General features: G+C 39.6%; 1 protein-coding gene across 6 annotated transcripts in view; it reads left to right on the top strand.

Annotated features, from left to right (window-relative positions):
• CPED1 (cadherin like and PC-esterase domain containing 1) overlaps window positions 1–19,207 on the top strand; it is a 324,765-nt gene that overhangs the window by 133,961 nt on the left and 171,597 nt on the right. For all 6 annotated transcript variants that reach the window (XM_018046984.1, XM_005679391.3, XM_018046986.1 and 3 more), the window contains one exon: window positions 17,691–17,833. In XM_018046984.1, coding sequence (XP_017902473.1) covers window positions 17,691–17,833 — 143 coding nt within the window. The remainder of the gene's footprint in view (window positions 1–17,690; window positions 17,834–19,207) is intronic.

Genomic DNA, 19,207 nt, shown 5'->3' with positions numbered 1-19,207 from the left:
TCTCCTTTTGCCTCCAGTATTTCCTAGCATCAAGGTGTTTTCCAGTGAGTCGGCTCTTTGCATCAGGTGGCCAAAGTATTGTAGCTTATGTATCTATATGTGGTCGTGTCCCCCACTAAACCAGTTTCCCAGTTTCCTGATGCCTGGTGTCTATAGTCTTCCAGAATCCAATAGTTCCAGCCATCAGTCTCCTTTACCTGTTTAAAAAAACTAGTGTTCCAAAATGATTTCTACCAGAAATTTGATTCCAGATGTATTTGGAAGGCAGGAGGATTTTTCCACATACTTGATTACCCAAATCATCTACACAAAGAATATGTCCTCAAGTAACAGAGAGTGAAATTATCACACTAAACTCAGAAGTCACGGAAGAAAAACATTATGCTGAGGAAATATGTTACATTTTCATGCTTTCTGGGAGTTACTGTTAAAAAAGAAATGTGATTTTAAAATATGAATAGGACAATGATGTCATCTTTCAGGCTGAATGAGAAGCATATATCCAGTTGCATTTTTACTCTAAAGGAGAGAGAAACAAATCCTTAGTACTGGGTCTATACTGCTGGATCTACAGAACTAAAAAGAAAAACTCCAAAGCATGACCTCTAGGGGCCTAAGAATGGATGTGCAGTAAGACGATCTTTGAACCAACTCTGTGAACTCAGGCCAGTCTTTGGATCTCTCTGAACCACTTTTTCTATCTGAAAAATAGGACTAGTTTCCTATGGGTTAAATGAGTCTTTTGATTCCTTCTGCAGATATTTACTGGGCACTTCTCATATGCTAGACATTGTGTTAGGTTCGACTGATAAGGTAACAAACAAGATGAAGGCCTTTTTTCCTGGAGTTTATTCTTCTGTTGAATGGTAGTTGAAATACAGATAAAAACTAATTATACATATACAAAGAAATCCAGGTAATAACTTGTTTACAATTTAGAATGCTCACTTTGCATTTAGTTATTACAAAACATTGGCTGTATCCCCCGTGTCGTACCAGACATCCCTGAGCCTGTCTTATATCAGAACTTTGTACCGCCTTCTCCCCTACTCGTGTATTGCTGTCTAACTTACTTCACTTGACATAATGCCAATTTTTAATGTAGCTAAGAATCCAGTGGCAAAGGATGATGTGAAGAAAGTGATGGAATTGCCACTTCAAGAGAGGTAGAAAGATCTCCCGGACCGGTGACATTTGAGCAGGAATCCATGGAGAAGTCTGAGTGTCCTTAGAAGAGCTCATGGCCAAACATCCCCAGCGAAGGCCCCATTCCAACGCCCTGAGGCAGGAGAGTCCTGTCCTCGCATTTTCACACCCACTTGGCTGCTTTGCGGAGAACAGATTAAAGAGGATTGTCAGTGGAGATAGAACCGTCAGTTACCAGGTGTCTGGGGGAAGAGGATGGTGGCTTGGATGTGTTGGTGAGCCATAATCTGGAGGAGACAAATTGATGACCCCTTTTGGAGGGTGAAACAAGAGTCACCGATGAGAGGGAGAGGCTAGATCGAGAGGGTTCAAGGAGGAACCATCGTATAAATAGTGATGCTCTTTCCTGAGACAGAGCGTGCGGAAGGAGTGGAGAGAGAAATGGGAAGTGAGGAAATTGAGGCAGAAGAGGAGGTCCTGCTCTCCTGGCAGGTCACGCATCACCGTCGTCTGGTTGGTAGGCCTCCTTTGCTCCTAACCTGCCTGAGAGCGCCACACAGACTAAATCCTTGTCTTAGAATTTGGTGTTTCTTTTTCCCCCGCTCACTTTCTTCCCTGCCTTTCTCCTCCCCACCTTTCTCCTCCCCATCCCTCTCTCCCTCCTGCCATTTCCAACAGAGGTATCCCATCACTTCTAAGATATAAAGTGATGAATATCTCAATAACTAGTTGCTCATCTGTCCCAGGGTTAATAGGCCGGTCCCAGGTGTCCAGGTCCATATTAGTAAAACAGCCCAGGCAGACGTGCCTCCTCAGTCACTGTGGGTTCAAAGATTATTTTCGAAAAGATGGTACCTCAATTCTCAGATCAGTTCCCTTAGAGGATAGTCAGAAGATCAAGCGCATTGTGGTTTGATAAGAGAGTGAGAAGAGGATGCTTAGGAATCTGAGCATGTAGAAAGGGTTTGGGGTGGAAGCCAGAGTGAGGCTGCACGTGTTTGAAATGAAGAAGTCAAACCAGAAGCAGCAGGCATTTGACTGAACCTTCTGGGCACTGAAAATGAAGAAGCGTGAAGCTCTGAGATCACCTTTTCCCTCAAATGGAGAGTTGAGGAACGAAAGAAATGCAGAGAAATTTCTTCTCTTCTATCAAAAAGAGAAGAAAACAAGACAATTTAAACACAGAAAAAAGCAAATTGCTTCTTGACATAACAAATCACCCCTAAACATAGTGGTTTTGTGCAACTAATTGTTGCTATTTCTCATGACTGTGGGTTGGCTGGACAGGCTCTGTTGATCTCTGCAGGCAGCTGGCGGGGCTGAATGGTCTAGCCTGGCCTCACTCGCGTGCTTGCCTGTTGGCTGGGTATCATCTGGGGCCATGTCTTGGCCACGTGTTTTTCATCATCCAGAAGGGACTCTGTGTTCTTTTATAATGTGGCATTGTCTGGGTGCCCAAGAATAGCAAATGAGCAAGGCCTAAAGGCCAAGTTCTTTTCAAGCGTTTGTTTGTGTAGTGGGTTAAACAGTTGACCCCCAAAGGATATTTTTTGTTGTCGCTGTTCAGTCGCCAAGCCGTGTCTGACTCTGTGACCCCATGGACTGCGGCACTTCTGGCCTGCTTGTCCCTCACCATCTCCCAGACTTTGAGTTCATGTCCATTGAATCAGTGATGCCATCCGACCATCTCATCCTCTGCCGCCCTGTTCTCCTTCTGCCTTCAATCTTTCCCAGCATCAGGGTGTTTTCCAGTGATATGCAAAGGATATGTCCATGTCCTAACAACCAGAACTTGTGAAAGTTACCTTATTTGGAAAAGAACCCTGGCAGATTTCATTCGGTTAATGTCTCAAATTGAGATCATCCTGGATTATCCAAGCGGGCCCTAAATCCAATGACACACGCCCTTATAAATAACAGAAAGGCAAACGGAGATGTGAGATACAGGTAGAGGAAGAGAAGACGCACAGAGGAGAAGGTTATGTGAAGATGGAGGTGGAGGTTAGTTACATACCCACAAACCAAGGGATGCGTACAGCCACAGGAAGCTGGGAGAAATGAAGAGCAGATTGTCTCCTGGAGCATTAGGAGAGAATGTGCCCCTACTGATGCCTTGAGCTTAGACTTTTGGCCTCCAGAACTTGAGACAATACATTTTTGTTGCTTCCCCCCCTTATTTGTGGGGTTTTGTTTGTTAATTTTTATTGGAGTGTAGTTGCTTTACAATATTATGTTGCTTCTACTGTACAGGAAAATGAACCAGCCATACGTATACGTATCTGTTGTTGTTTAGTCACTAAGTTTTGTCCAACTCTTTTGCAACCACATGGACAGTAGCCCGTCAGGCTCTTCTGTCCATGAGATTTCTCATGGCAAGGATACTGGAGTGGGTTGCCATTTCCTCCTCTAGGGGATCTTCCCAGTCTAGGGACTGAACCCGCATCTCCTGCATTGGCAGGCAGATTCTTTACCACTGAATCCCCAGGGCCAGTCACAGACTGGTTCAAAATTGGGAAAGGAATACGTCAAGGCTGTATATCGTCACCTTGCTTACTTCACTTATATGCAGAGCACATCATGAAAAATACTGAGGTAGATGGATCACAAGCTGGAATCAAGATTGCTAGGAGAAATATCAACAACTTCAGATATGTATATGATACCAATCTAATGGCAGAATACAGAGAGGAATTAAAGAGCCTCTTGATGAAGGTGAAAGAGGAAAGGGAAAAAACTGGCTTAAAACTAAGATCATGGCATCTGGTTCCCTCACTTCATGGCAAATAGATGGGGAAACAATGGAAACAGTGGCAGGTTTCATTTTCCTGGTCTCCAAAATCACTGCAGCCATGAAATTAAAAGACTCTTGCTCCTGGGGAAAGAAAGATATGACAAACCTAGACAGTGTATTGCAAAGCAGAGATGTCACTTTGCCAACAGAGGTCCAAATAGTCAAAGCTGTGGTTTCTCCAGTGGTCATGTATGGATATGAGAGTTGGACCATAATGAAGGCTGAGTGCCAAAGAATTGATGCTTTTGAATTGTGGTGCTGGAGAAGACTCTTGAGAGTCCCTTGGACAGCAAGGAGATCAAACCAGTCAATCCTAAAGGAAATGACCCCTGAATATTTATTGGAAGGACTGATACTGAAGCTGAAGCTCCAATACTTTGGCCATCTGATGTGAAGAGCCGACTGATTGGAAAAGACCCTGATGGTGGGAAAGATTGAAGGCAGGAGGAGAAGGGGACGACAGAGGACGAGATGGTAGGATGGCATCACCGACTCAATGGACATGAGTTTGAGCAAACTCCAGGAGATGGTGGAGGACAGGGAAGCCTGTCATGCTGCAGTCCATGGGGTTGCAAAGAGTCAGACATGACTGAGCAAGTGAACAACAGCAACACCCAGGCCATGTACATATATCCCTTTTCCTTTGAACTTCCCTCCCGTTTAGGACACCACAGAGCACCTATTAATAGAGTTCACTGCCTTGCACAATGTGTTCCCTTCAGTTGTCTATTTTATACATAGTATCAATAGTGAATATACCTCAATCCCGGTCTCCAGTCTGACTCCAGAGTCATATGTTGGTTTAAGTCACCATGTTTGAGGCAAATTGTTACAGCAGCCCCAGAAAAAGAAAATAGTTTACATCACCTTTGCTAATGTCCCATTACCAAAGAATATCACATGGCTCAGCCAGGGTTCAGTGAGTCAAGAAATAGACCCTACCTCTGCATGAGAGGAAGTGGTGTGCCAACAGGAGTGGAAAGAATTTGCGGCCAGTCTTTGCAAACTGCCACATCAATGAAAAAGAAGATTTTCACATTAGAGCAGATTAATGGCAGGTTTCGCCGATAGAATTTAAATGGAAGAACGGAGAAATATTCAAATTAGGGGCAGGAGACAAAGAGGAAAATAGAGGGGAAGGCGTCTTGTCTAACGGCTTAGCCCCTGTAGTTGAGGATGAAACTTCTAATGATTGTATGCCCGTCATAAAGAAAAGTGGAGGAAAAAAATCTCCCTATAATAAGTGGTGGGAAATCAGGGTGTTTAATCATGCTATCTTCTTGTATGTGTATAATTTTTATGTTTGATCATGGAGTCAAAAATAAAGGAAAAACCATGTTGATTTCTGTGATCTTTCATAGTCACTTCAGCTCAGTTGTGTTCTGAAATTGTTGAAAGGGTACCTATGTGCTGGCAGTATGGAGAGGGACTTGAGAGAAATGTTGGTTTTTGTCTTCAAGGCGCTCTCCAGTGAGTGCAAAAGACATATGTCAACTGAAAAAAAATACTGTTTCACTGACACATATTTATAAGTAATTCTAATAAGAACTGAGTGCAGTAACTGGCTGGTTTGCAGGGATAGTCAAGAGTAAGAATTATTCCAGTCTGGAGAAAGTGAGGTAGTTTTCATAAAATAAGTGGTATTTTAGCTGAGCTTGGAAAAATGTGCAGGGTTACTTTAGAAGTAGGGAGAGGATGTTTGCATTTCCTTTGGATAAACATCATGAAGCACGCAGGTGGAAGGTGGGTTATAAACTCAGAAATATGAGCTGCTTTCATTGGCAAAAATGTGTATGTATTCCAGGGTGGGAAGAATCCCAGGGTAGCCTGAAGTAGGAAGGATGGAGAAAGAAGAAAGAGGCAAAGGCTTCAGGATTGTGGAGGCAGAGGGGGAACCAGAAGAGTTATGTTAGAATCAGATCATTAAAATCCTGAATTTCATGCACAGTAGAATGTAAAAGGGGCTTCCCTGGTGGCTTGGCTGTAAAGAATCTGCCTGCAATGAAAGGTCAGGAAGATTCCCCTGGCGGAGGGCATGGCAACCCACTCCAGTACTCTTGCTTGGAGAATCCTGTGGACAGAGGAGACTGGCGGGCTACAGTCCATGTAGTCACAAGAGTCGGACATGATTGAACAGACTGAGCATGCACACAGAGAATGTAAAAGGACCCCGCTGAATTTTATACATCTGAATGTATTCTCGTACATGGTCTCATCTGATACTTCTAAGAACCCTGGGAGATAGGGTGCTATGTTCCTCACCCATCCTATGGATGAGGAAATGAAGATTCATGATTTCGTAGAGATGACAGAGCTAACAAATGTGGTTAGAATTAGGACTCAGATCTCCAATGAATAAAATATCTCTTAATTACTGCTTCACTCCTTGCAATATTAGGCCATGCCCTGTGTGCCCTCCATAAAGCATGCTGACTGCTGGACACAAGAGTTCAGTGCCCAGGGCAAGTATCTGTATGCTTAAGTTGTCATGCTCTGATGAACTGGAAGTGCAAAAAAAGACATACTTGCTTCTGTAAAAGCAAAGTTGAATATAAAAGAATCAATTTAGGAAAACTGCAGGTGGATTAAATGTGATGTAACAACTTTCAGGGGGCTTCCCAGGTGACTCAGGGGCAAAGAATCCACCTGCCAATGCAGGAGAGGCAAGTTTGATCCCTGCATTGGGAAGATCACCTGGAGAAGGAAATGGCAACCCATTCCAGTATTCTTGCCAGGAGAATCCAATGGACAGAGGAGCCTGGCAGGCTACAGGCTGTGGGGTCTCAAGAGTTGGACACAACTTAGCAACCAAACAACCATAACTACAACTTTCAGAGTTTGAGGGAGTGGCATTGCGAGACCTGGAAAGATTCTGCCGAGATTTCCTGGCAAGTATTTTTATATTCTTGCTTTACTTGCACTTGTAACCCACTCATGGGCGGGGTTTCTGTAAGTTAGATAACTGGCAATTCCAGTCAGTTCACCCATAGGTTTGGCTTTGTAAGACTGACAAAGGAATATACATTCACGTTTTCTAAATTAACATGTTTAAGAATAGCATATGTCCCTTTTTGAGCTCTCATATTAAAATAGCTGTCCCTTTGTAGCAGAAAGGGTAAAAGGGCTTCTACTGTTTATTATACCACCTTCTTCTGTAAATATTTGGGACATCTAACCCTGATGATTTGAACTCTGCTTCATAAAGATGACTCTGGCAGCAATGAAGGAGTAAATGATTTGCTGCTGCTGCTGCTGCTAAATCGCTTCAGTCATGTCCGACTCTGTGCGACCCCATAGACGGCAGCCTACCAGGCTCCCCTGTCCCTGGGATTGGTAGGGAAAACAGAAGTTAGTAGTCAGTACCACAAGAAGAAGACATTGTTTTGGGCTACATAGAATTACATTGAATTAGAATAATGAACTATGAGCTTTTAAACTATGCATCATATTTAAATATTCATTTAAAATATCCTATATAAAAGAATGATTTTTGTTTGAACACTGGTAAGAGAGAGGTATAGATATGAGAGACATATGAGAACATAGCAGAAGGCTGTGATAATTCTAGCATGGATATAACAAACTTTAATACTACAGCCTTCATATGTTAGGGCAGTTTGCTCTATCATTTTCTTTATTGTACACCCAGAACTCATTATTTTTATAATGAATGCATTTCCTTTTTTTTGTGATTGACCATGAAACTTAATAAGACCTATAATAGATGCTCTGCATAAAATATCTGGAAGGTAAATGGAAAGTATTTTCCCTTTTTACTTTCTTATTCATTTGAGAGTATTTATAGATATATGGGACAGGTTTCTTTCTGTTAAATGCATCCCTCTGATTTTGTACTGAATGTTACAAATATTACTGGTTGCAAATATTACCAAATTGCAATATCATTATCTACTCAAGACAATTAATAAATGATGGAAAAATTTCCAGATAACCCGCAGACTTTATTTTACCAGAGGCTTAAAGAAGATCTGTGTTTTAACTATAATGGAAATACTGGTGACCTGCTTGAACAATGGCATTCATGTAAAGAAAATGAGTAGATATATATCCACAGAGTCCAATGATAAAATCTTTACAACTTCAACTTTTGCTCTTTACTCTAAAATCTCTCTGATCCTTTATATCCTACTGAGAGCTTCTAGAAGGAGCCATAAAGATAACCTGCCAGTTCTGTGAGAAGGTTGAATATAATTCAATCAGGGCTGTACCATTCAAAGCAAATAATTAAATTTTTATGCTCTGCATAGCTTTTTGTATTTTGGCTCCTTGCTCCTGATCAATCCTTTTATATATGTATGAGAAACTTAAAAATTTTTAACCATGAAACTGGTTAAGAATCTACTTTCTGAATTTCCAATTTTAATATATGCTTTAAAGCTTAGGGTTATTAAGAAGTACAAATGAATAAAATTATCCATGTCACTGGAAGCATGACACTTACTTAAATATTGGAGTTTTGATCTAATTCCAGAGAATGAGTAAAAACTATCCTAATTTAAGTTCAGTCAATTAATTTAGTTTTCCTGTGGTTTACCCTAAAGCTAGCCAATTTTCAGTGAGCTAAAGCAAATGATGAGAATATTTATGTTCTTAAATCATTTGACTTAACACAAAATTTGTTCTTGATCCTAGGCAATTTGGTTTAAGTTATATAGAAATTTTCTTAGTTTCTCGAAAAACTACACAAATGTTCAAGGTGTTGAATTGACACTTTAGATGTGTGGGTGTATGAGAATTGTGACAATTTCAAACACATTTGCCATGAAAGTAAAAACAGATGATTCATTCTTCAGTATTTCAGGGTCCATCCACTTTCCTAAACCCAGTGTACTCAAAGCCACAGTGGCAGAAGTAATGCTGGGGCTTTGCAGCGAAGTGGCAGCCCACTCCAGGGTTCTTGCCTGGAGAACCCCAGGGACGGGGGAGCCTGGTGGGCTGCCGTCTATGGGGTCGCACAGCGTCGGACACGACTGAAGTGACTCAGCAGCAGCAGCAGATTGGATTCAATATGAAATTGGCTTCAAGTTGGTTACCTCTTAACTGTAAAAACGTTGGCAGGTTACTTGTGTTCTCAAGCCTCAGTTTCTTCATCAATAAAATGGAGATAATGAGCATCGACCTCATAGCATTGCCATGATTATAAACAAAACAGTGCATGAGAAACGCACAGCGTCTGACATATGGAGTCGGCTTGGCTAAGGTTAGTGAGTATTATTAAGTGTAATATAGAATTATATCCAAATACCACATGTGCATGAAATGAAATCGGTGCTTACATCAGTGCTTAGGTTTGTAATTTAGTCATTTTTACCCTCCCTTTCTCCCATCCTTTTTCCTCTTTTTCTTCTGTTTTTATATATCGGATTCCCCCCCTAAATCATGCTCCTTTAAAACATGAAGGAGACTTCTTGCTAAGGCCCAGAATGCTCCCAGCACTTCATCTCCTGCTACAGCCCTCTGGTGGGCAGCAGATGTGTCCTGTGGAGCAGACACACCCAGAGCTGTGATCCTCCAGTGGGGTATTGTGAGCCTCTGGGGAGCCATGAAGACTCCCCAGGTTCACAGGCCCAGAGATAGTTTCAAGGGAATCAATGCTGATAATTTCATCTTTCACATGTACACCTTCCTAAAATTTCTCGCTGAAACTGTGCCTCTAAAGCAGGTGATTTTTGCTCCCATTCCTGCATGGACACCCCTCTGCTCTTCAAAAGAAAAACCTAGCACTCATCTATCCCTAATATTATGACGATAATTGCTCCAGAGTGAAAAAATTCTGCAATGCCTCCCCCAGACACACTTAAATATGGTTTTTACAAAAATTCTGCAACCCCTCCCTGAAACAGACACATTTAAATAAGGATGTTAATCAATAACTGACAAATCCTCCACAACTCAGGTTGTTTTCAGTTTTTTAATGAAATTAAATATTTCATGATAAATCATTATGTGTTCTTTTAATATACTTTGGAGGGAGCTCAAGGAATCAAGTCAAGTTGCTCTAAGTAAACCCTTCCATTTACACCTGTGTATTTGTGTGAACAAATATTCTCCATGGTTACATTGAAAATAAATATAAGTACCAATGTTGAACCCTTTTCATTCTAACAATAAATACTGTTGTCTTCAGCTCAGTTCAGTCAGTCAGTTGTGTCCTGACTCTTTGCAACCCCATGGACTGCAGCATGCCAGGTTTCCCTGTCCATCACCAACTCCTGGAGCTTGCTCAAACTCATGTCCATCAAGTTGGTGATGCCATTCAGTCATCTCATCCTCTGTCATCCCCTTCTCTTGTTGTCTTGCTGCTGCTAAGTCACTTCAGTCGTGTCCGAATCTGTGTGACCCCGTAGATGGCAGCCCACCAGGCTCCCCCGTCCCTGGGATTCTCCAGGCAAGAACACTGGAGAGGGTTGTCATTTCCTTCTCTAATGCATGAAAGTGAAAAACGAAAGTGAAGTCGCTCAGTCGTGTCCGACCCCTAGCGACCCCATGGACTGCAGCCTTCCAGGCTCCTCCATCCTTGGGATTTTCCAGGCAAGAGTACTGGAGTGGGGTGCCATTGCCTTGTTGTCTTAGTGGATACAAAAGTTCTTAGTTGCTCTTACCTGACTCTTTGCACCCCTTTGGACTGCAGCCCACCAAGCCCCTCTGTCCCTGGGATTTTTCAGGCAAGAATATTGGAGAGTTGGATTTTTTCCCCTAGGGGATCTTCCTGACCCAGAGATCAAACCCGTGTCTCCTGCATCTCCTCCATTGTAAGTGGATTCTTTACCTGCCCTGTTATCAGAGGAAGCGGTGGATACAAAGCCTCAACCAACTTAATAAAAAGAAGCCAGTATGTCTGCCTATTTCTGAGGTATTCAGATTCCTTCAGATACATTTTAAGAGTCTGGTAAATGCTAGGGCAAGAGAATGGTTAGGTCAGAGTAAGACAGAGAGATCCTAGCTGATTTTGTAACAGACAGAAAATAATAATATTGATCAAGAACTATATACTTAAATTCCAATGTATTAAAAAGAAGTAGATTTGAATGCATACTTATTCCCCTTTTAATTTGGAAAGGAACATAGATTCTAGATTTCATGTATTTAATTGTGTCCTTAGTTCTATCACGGATAAAATTGCATCTGATCTCTTATGTGATATTGCCTTTTAACTTGAAATGATCATTCCCCAGACTTTGCATTCCGTCATATTTGTTGTTCAGTCTCTCAGTCGTGTCTGACTCTTTGAAAGCCCATGAACTGCAGCACGCCAGGCTTCCCTGTCCTCCACCATTTCCTGGAGTTTGTGCAAACTCATGTCCATTGAGGCGTTGATACCATCCAACCATCTTATCCTCTGTCGTCCCCTTCTCCTGGCTTCAGTCTTTCCCAGTATCAGAATCTTTTCAAATGAGTCGGCTCTTCATATCCAAAGTATTGGAGCTTCAGTTTCAGTATCAGTCCTTCCAATGAATATTCAGGGTTGAAATCCTTTAAGATCTACTGGTCATTTGGGGCTGGCCAAAAAGTTTGTTTGGGTCTATCCAAAGATGGAATGCAAAAACACAAATGAATGTTTTGGCCAACCTAGAAAATGTGTCCTTTATTCTGGATTGTGCCTACTAGCATTAAAGCTTGCTATGTGATATTTTTCACACTAAACAAAATTTCAAGGTTAAATGATTGTTTCTCAATAAAACAGTGTTTCTGAGGAAATGGAATAGAGATGGTACCATTTCCACTATTTGCAGGAGCTGAGAAATGGAGCAAGGGAGGAAATATTTTTTATTTTGTTTCTTTTGCATAATTTATAACCATTAAAAAGGTACTTTTTTTGACTTCCATGGTACAAAATTAGCAAGTGTTTAAATACGGTTGTTGGAGGGAGTGAGGCTGTGAAAACTGCAGTACTGTTTAAATTTTTTCTTAAATGGTGATAATGTATAGATAAGGGCTTCCTCTGTGGCTCATTGGTAAAGAATCCACCTGCAGTGAAGGAGATGCAGGAGATATGGGTTCGATCATTGGGTTGGAAAGATCCCCTGGAGGAGAGCATGGCAGCCCACTCCAGTATTCTTGCCTGGAGAGTCCCATGGACAGAGGAGCCTGGCGGGCTACAGTCCATAGAGTCACAAAAGGTTGGACACGACTGAAGCAACTGAGCATGCATGCATGCAATGTGTACGTAAAATTTACTGTCTTAACCATTTTAAGTGCATGGTTCAGTAACATTTATATTGTTGTGTGATTGGCTTCCCTGGTGGCTCAAACAATAAAGAATCTGCCTGCAATGTGGGAGACCTGGGTTCCATCCCTGGGTTGGGAAGATCCCCCAGAGAAGGAAATGACAAACCATTCTTGTATTCTTCCCTGAAGAATCCCATGGATGGAGGAGGCTCCTCTGTCCCTGAAAAATCCCAGGGAAAGAGGAGTCTGGTGGGCTACAGTCCATGGGGTCACAGAGTCGGACATGACTGCGGGACTAACACACACACACAGTCAGTCTCCAGAATTTTTTGCAGAACTGAAATTATATACTCAGGAAACAACTTTGCACTTCCCCTCCCCCTAGCCACTGGCAACCACTATTTTATTTTCTGTTTCTAGGAACCTGACTACTCTAGATACTTTATATAAGTGGAATCATACAGTGTCTTTTGTGACTAGATTATTTCACCTAGTATAATATCTTCAAGGTTCATCTGAATTGCAGTATGTCTTTCCTTTTTAAGGTTGAATAATATTACACTGGGCTTCCCTTGCGGCTCAGATGGTAAAGAATCTGCCTACAATGCAGGAGACCCGAGTTCGATCCCTGGATCAGGAAGATCCCCTGGAGAAGGGAATGGCAACCCACTCCAGTATTCTTTCCTGGAGAATTCCATGGACAGAGAAGCCTGGCAGGCTACATCCATGGGGTCTCAGAGTTGGACACGACTGAGCGACCAACAGTTTCACTTACTTTCAATATTTCATTGTCTGTCTATACTATCTTTTGTCTATCCATTCATCCATGGATATATACTTGAATTGCTTCCACTTTTTAGCTATGTGAATAATACTGCTGTGAACAAGAGTGAACAAATAAATCTTTAAGAACTTGTTTCCAATTCTTTTGGCTCTGTATACAGAATTTGAATTTCTGCATCCTATGATAATTCTATTTCGATTTCTTGAGGAACCTCCATACTGTTTTGCCTAAGTGTCTGTACCACTTAACATTCCTACCAACAGTGCTCTAGGTTCTGATTTCTTCATATCCCTTCTCACACTGAATATTTTATGGGTTTTTTGATAGTAGTCATCCTAATGGATGTGGGGTAATATCTCATTGTGGTTTTGATTGGCATTTTTCTAATGACTAGTGATATTGAGATCTTCTCATGTGCTTGTTGGTACAAAATGTTGTTAAGTACTAATTACTTCTTTACTTTGAGAAAATGAAAGCTCCTCTCTCCCACATTAATATTGAGAGAAATTCTGGTAAACTTTAATAAGGTACAATCCTATTAATTACTGAAAATTCAAAATATTGAAATATCAACATTCTGCCTGAGTTTCCCAGTTAGTCAGGCAAACGACTTAAAAAAAGAGCCCTCTAATAGTGGTTAATTTTTCATCCCATGTTTTAACTCATATTAAGTTTTCTTATCTTAGAAATTCTCTTGAACAGCTGTGAGCTTCTATTTTTCAAATATTTTATTACAGGTCACCAGAAGAATGCTCATCTTCCCTCCCTCATGAGATGGAAATGAGAGATACACATGTTGTCGTAGGGAGAAAATTTGTTATCCAGAAGCTTCAGTGAGCTATTTCTTTTATCAAAGTCTCTGGTTTCTATAATATTGCATTTAGGTTTATTTACTCAACAGTATTTACTTAATACCTGTCCTGTCTTAGATACTGGCCACTCAGAGATAAAATGGTACAGTGTCTGCCCCAACAGATCTCACGGATTGGTGGTGAGAGCACCGCCAGGGACAGTTAGCAAGTTTAACATAAAACAGCATCTTTTGCCACCGAGAACAATCTGCCGAAGATCCTATGGGCGGATCAAGGAAATCAGCTGGGTGAAGCCCAGAATCTAGTGCGGGAGGGGTGGTGAAAAGTGGAGTCGGAGAATGAGGTGAATACAGTGGCAATTTAGAAATATTTTAATTTCTAATAAAATTTTAATTTTATTTTGATATTTTAAGATATCAAAAACCTAACTGAAGTTTTCCTACAAATATTTTGAAGTTCATCCTCAGTTTCTCTTGTCCTTCCATTTTTAGTTGATTATTTCTACCCATTTACAAATATTTCAGGAAGTTCTTCAAATGGATAGATGTGAAAATTAAAAATATCTTATTGGTTTATTGCTTGAATTTTACACAAGTACAAACCAATGGTGATGTTTTAACTGCCTGGTTTTACAGCCCTGACCTTACAAGGTCATTTTGTACATAATTTATTTTGCATTAAATTTATATTTCATTTTTACACTGAATGGCACCCCACTCCAGTACTCTTGCCTGGAAAATCCCATGGACAGAGGAGCCTGGTAGGCTGCAGTCCATGGGGTCACTAAGAGTCGGACATGACTGAGCGACTTCACTTTCACTTTTTACTTTCATGCATTGGAGAAGGAAATGGCAACCCACTCCGGTGTTCTTGCCTGGAGAATCCCAGAGACGAGGGTGCCTGGTAGGCTGCCATCTATGGGGTCGCACAGAGTGGAACACGACTGAAGCGACTTAGCAGCAGCAGCAGAAAAATTTATAGTTCATAAAACAGTTTCATGTCTTCTGAAACATTTTAAGATCTTCTTTTCTTCATTTTTACCTTGCTACCAAGACACTGCTTTCCCTGGGATCTTATAGTCTCATGTTTAGGTAATTTTAAAACATCTATTAAAAGTCTTGGTCTAAGATAAGGATGTCTCCATGATATTTGAGTTCATGGCTGACTTTAACTTAACAGTGAAGGTGAAGATGTTATTTCAAGTAACATTTGTGCTTGGGTTAAGAAAGCTCCTGAGTGAGAAGTGTTTTTTGGGTTCTGATAATTTTGAATGGAATTAGTATCAAATAATTTCAGATTGACATTGTCTCATGAGATCATTAAGCACATTTCTCTTTTTCTACATGTGAGCACATTGAGATACATAGAACTCAGGTATTTGACCAAGAAAATACAGTTAGTATAACAAATAACAAAATGAGCAAACACTCAAAGAATTCTTCCACTTACCCTCCCTGGATTAATTTCAGTAATTGATATAACTATTCTGCCCTCTCTGGACAACCTGCTGAAAGTTGATGATTAAAAAAAAAAAAAAAAGAAGTATTTGCATAAGTCTGCTTGTACTTCTTACATGTGTAGTTTGCTTGCCACTGTACTAAATAAATTAAAGAAATGACTCATCTAAAATCTTCTTTGACTTGAAGGACTTAGGTAAGTGGAAATGCATGTAATGAAATAGAAGGAAATGGATATAGAGACAAAGACTGGTAACAGAACAAATAGAAAAATGAAAGAAGTCTTTTTTTTTTTAATGTGCTTTTTAAATATCACTGTCTCCCCACTCCACATTTCTGTTTGTAACGGCAGCTGTGTCTTGTCCCCCTGCTACATGATTGTAGGTTGAGGGTAGTCCTCCTCTTAGCAGTCTGTGTTTAAAGATTTTGGTCCTTCAGTTCTCTGCTTTCATTTCTGCTGGGACACATATCAGTGATGGGACCTATTAACCACCATGTCTCTATATTCTGTCTTGTAAATATATTTTATTGAAAAGCTTATCAGATATTTTTTAAATGTTCATCTTTGAAGGAAGGCTGTGGACTTTTGTTTTAATTAATAAAAGAAGCTAATGTGTACTGAGTATGTGATGTCTGATGGGTGGTGGTAGACTTTAGGTGAGAGTCCATTCTCTGATTTAATCCTAGCAATACGTCTATAAAGTTACTGTTAGTAAACTCACAAGGCCTCACAATTTACTAGTAACAGACACAGAATCAAAGTTGAACCTGGGGCTTTTAGCCTCTAAATCTATAGAGGCTACTGTGCTAAGTACCTTGTCCTCCGAAGTTCAGCACACAGTGCTTTCCGCATGGTGAAAAATTAATTATAGTCAAAAATTAAGAAATATACATTTCCACAGTAGAAGAATAAATACAACCCTAAACATTAATTTGCTAATTATTTTTCACCATGGAGGATATAATTTGATAATCAGTCTTACATGTCCTATGTGTTACACAAATGTTTCCAACCTTCTTAAATTATTAACCTTGACCCCTGTGATATTCAGAAAACATATAAATGGAAAAATGCAATAATATTATCAGTAACCCTTTCTATGTAATATGGTGAACTGAGTGAAATGTGATGCGTTACTTTTATTTGGAAAAACATGTTACTCTGTTTTGACTCAAGGGTGTTGATACTTTCAGTGTTAGCCTGGATTTGTTTTCTTTTGATCATACAATTACTGCATTCATTTTCCTTAGTCCTTAGAGAAGGAAAAACATCCCAATTGCCAAATGCTAATGATGTGTTTATAGGGTCTTAAAGTGTACATCTCATTATGTTTCTGTTTTTCAGCTGGGAAAAGTTTATGAAGTCAGCATTTGTTTCTCTTGGGGGAATTTTGCTTGTATATTTTAAAGATACATTTACCATCTCCCTCATCTGTCCTTCATTATTAGAGCAACAAAAGGTTTTCACTTTGCAGTCTTACACAGCTTAGATAAATTTAGTCTGTTCTTCCAAAAATATTAATAGTATACCTGCTGCATGTTTTGTCTGAAAATATTTTTTGTTCTTCATTTTTGAAAGTATATGCTTACCCAGAGACAGTTTATGAATCAATATGAGGTTTATTTTATACTTTTTAAAAAGTTCGACTTGAGCCTTAGTGTTAAGCATTCTGAAGATATAGTTTTGTGGTTGTGATTGTTTTAATATTTAAGCAAATAAAAATAGCTATTTGTGTTTCTATGAAAGCATAAACCTAACATCCTGCCCATTTTTGTAATCAGGCCCCATTCTCTCCGGTCATACAAAGCCTGAAATGAAAATTTCAGGACACTGAGATTTTCTTAGATTTTCTCTGGTTGGCTAGAGCTCCCACACCATGAAGAAGAAGAAGCAATTTTGATGTAATTATTTTTGTTCTCATACAAAAATAATGCAGGAAAGGGATAATAATAAAAAGCTTAGACTTAAATTTCATATTTTACAGTGACCTTCTTCTGATTTGGCAACTCTCTTGTTGGTAGGTTGTAACTAATTTTAAAAAAAAGGACACAAAAATTCAAAGTGAGTTGCAAGTCCAAGTTTACCCGGATGAAGCATCCCAAATTCAACTTGGCGGTTTTGATCACAAACTCTGTGATATTTGCACTTCACTTTCCATGGTTAGATGCCATGGAATGAGAAGAAAAATGGAGTGAGCACCTTTAAAATAATTTAAATTGTGAGATATTTTGGTATCTCACATTCAATCAGAAGACTTGATATGTGTTTTTAAATGTATATAATATATATCACATTGTATAATATGTGATAATATATATTTATACAATATACCTTACATATAGTATATACTCTTTCAGTATACTTTATATATGTCTTAGATGATCAAATTTTCCTTTTTAAGGAGTTTTTTTGAGTGTGTCAAATAGAGCTCTTTCACATTGTTCATTTGGAAATGATAGACAAACTGAAATTGTCCTTTAAACATATGAATCCTTTACTTTGTTCACAGCTGCAAACATTTTTTGAGACATTCCTGAGAGCCAGTTCACCTCTTCAGGCTTTTGATACCATGAAGGAAGCCATTAGCAAACTCCTACTAGCAGCTGAAGTATTCAGTGAAACATCTACTCTGGGACCGAAGATCTTCCAAAGGTAAAAGCAAATTTTAATGTTAAAAAAAAAAACCCTACCTTCTAAAAATTGATTGTTAATGAAAATGTATCTTAATTATCACAAGTAGGTGCTACTTGGAAATTTTTATATAGTATAAAATATGAACTTCTAAACTTATGTTTTTGTAATTTGTAGACCCTAAAAGTTCAGAGAATGTTAAAGACTCACAGTATTTAAACAGTGGTGACAAAAAATAAAGCACAGTTAATATTTAAATTATTTTTTAAATTGTAACCCCTTTCAAGCTCACCTATTTTTATCATATATGCTTTCCATTGACTAATTATATTTTTATTTATATGCTTTTATTAACAAAATTCAATAACTCTTATCTCCACATCTCATCCAGTTTACTTGAATATAATTTAATGCCTTTTTCTAGGGAAATGTTAATTCTAGTATGTTAAGAAAAGGAGGTGCCTCCATATCAGTTTTATCATGCTTTCTATGTGAATAAGAAGGCTTAGCATGGAGAAGTGGGAGAGGTTCCTTTCTCATATTGTGTGTTTATGGAGTCAACTTGATTGTTTCATTTAATGTGTTATGAATACTTTTTATATTATCTGTATTTTCTGTAGGTAATGAAACAGGCTCCAAATCCAAAGATAAATTGTATTTAATTTTAGATTATCTAAGCTACTGCTCTTTGTAATCAGTATAGATGTTGAAATTTAACCACAGTGATTATTAATGATACAGTACCAAATAATACAGTAAACATAGCAAATATAATGTATCTTTGTTACCATCTGTGGTTTTTATTTTATTTTTATTACAGTACAGTTGTTTTACAATGTTGTGTTAGTTTCTGCTATGCAGCAAAGTCAATCAGCTGCACATATACATATATCCACCCTTTTTCAGATTTCCTTCCTATTTAAGGCAATGGCACCCCACTCCAGTACTCTTGCCTGGAAAATCCCATGGACGGAGGAGCCTGGTAGGCTGCAGTCCATGGGGTCGCCAAGAGTCGGACACGACTGAATGACTTCACTTTCACTTTTCACTTTCATGCATTGGAGAAGGGCATGGCAACCCACTCCAGTGTTCTTGCCTGGAGAATCCCAGGGACGGGGGAGCCTGGTGGGCTGCCGTCTATGGGGTCGCACAGAGTCGGACACGACTGAAGCGACTTAGCAGCAGCAGCAGGTACCACCGAACATTGAGTAGAGCTCCCTGTGGTATACTGCAGGTTCTCATTAATTATCCATTTTATACATAGTAATATATATATATATATGTCAATCCCAAACCCCCAATTCATCCCACCCCCGTTAACCTCCTTGGGAACCACAAGTTTGTTCTCTCCGTCTGTGACTCTATTTCTGCTTTGCAGATAAGCTCATCTCTAAC

This window comes from Capra hircus, chromosome 4, assembly GCF_001704415.2.
Source record: "Capra hircus breed San Clemente chromosome 4, ASM170441v1, whole genome shotgun sequence".
Classification (NCBI taxonomy): Eukaryota; Metazoa; Chordata; class Mammalia; order Artiodactyla; family Bovidae; genus Capra; species Capra hircus.
The sequence above is the reverse complement of the archived record's forward strand: the minus strand, read 5'-3'. Positions and strand labels throughout refer to the sequence as shown.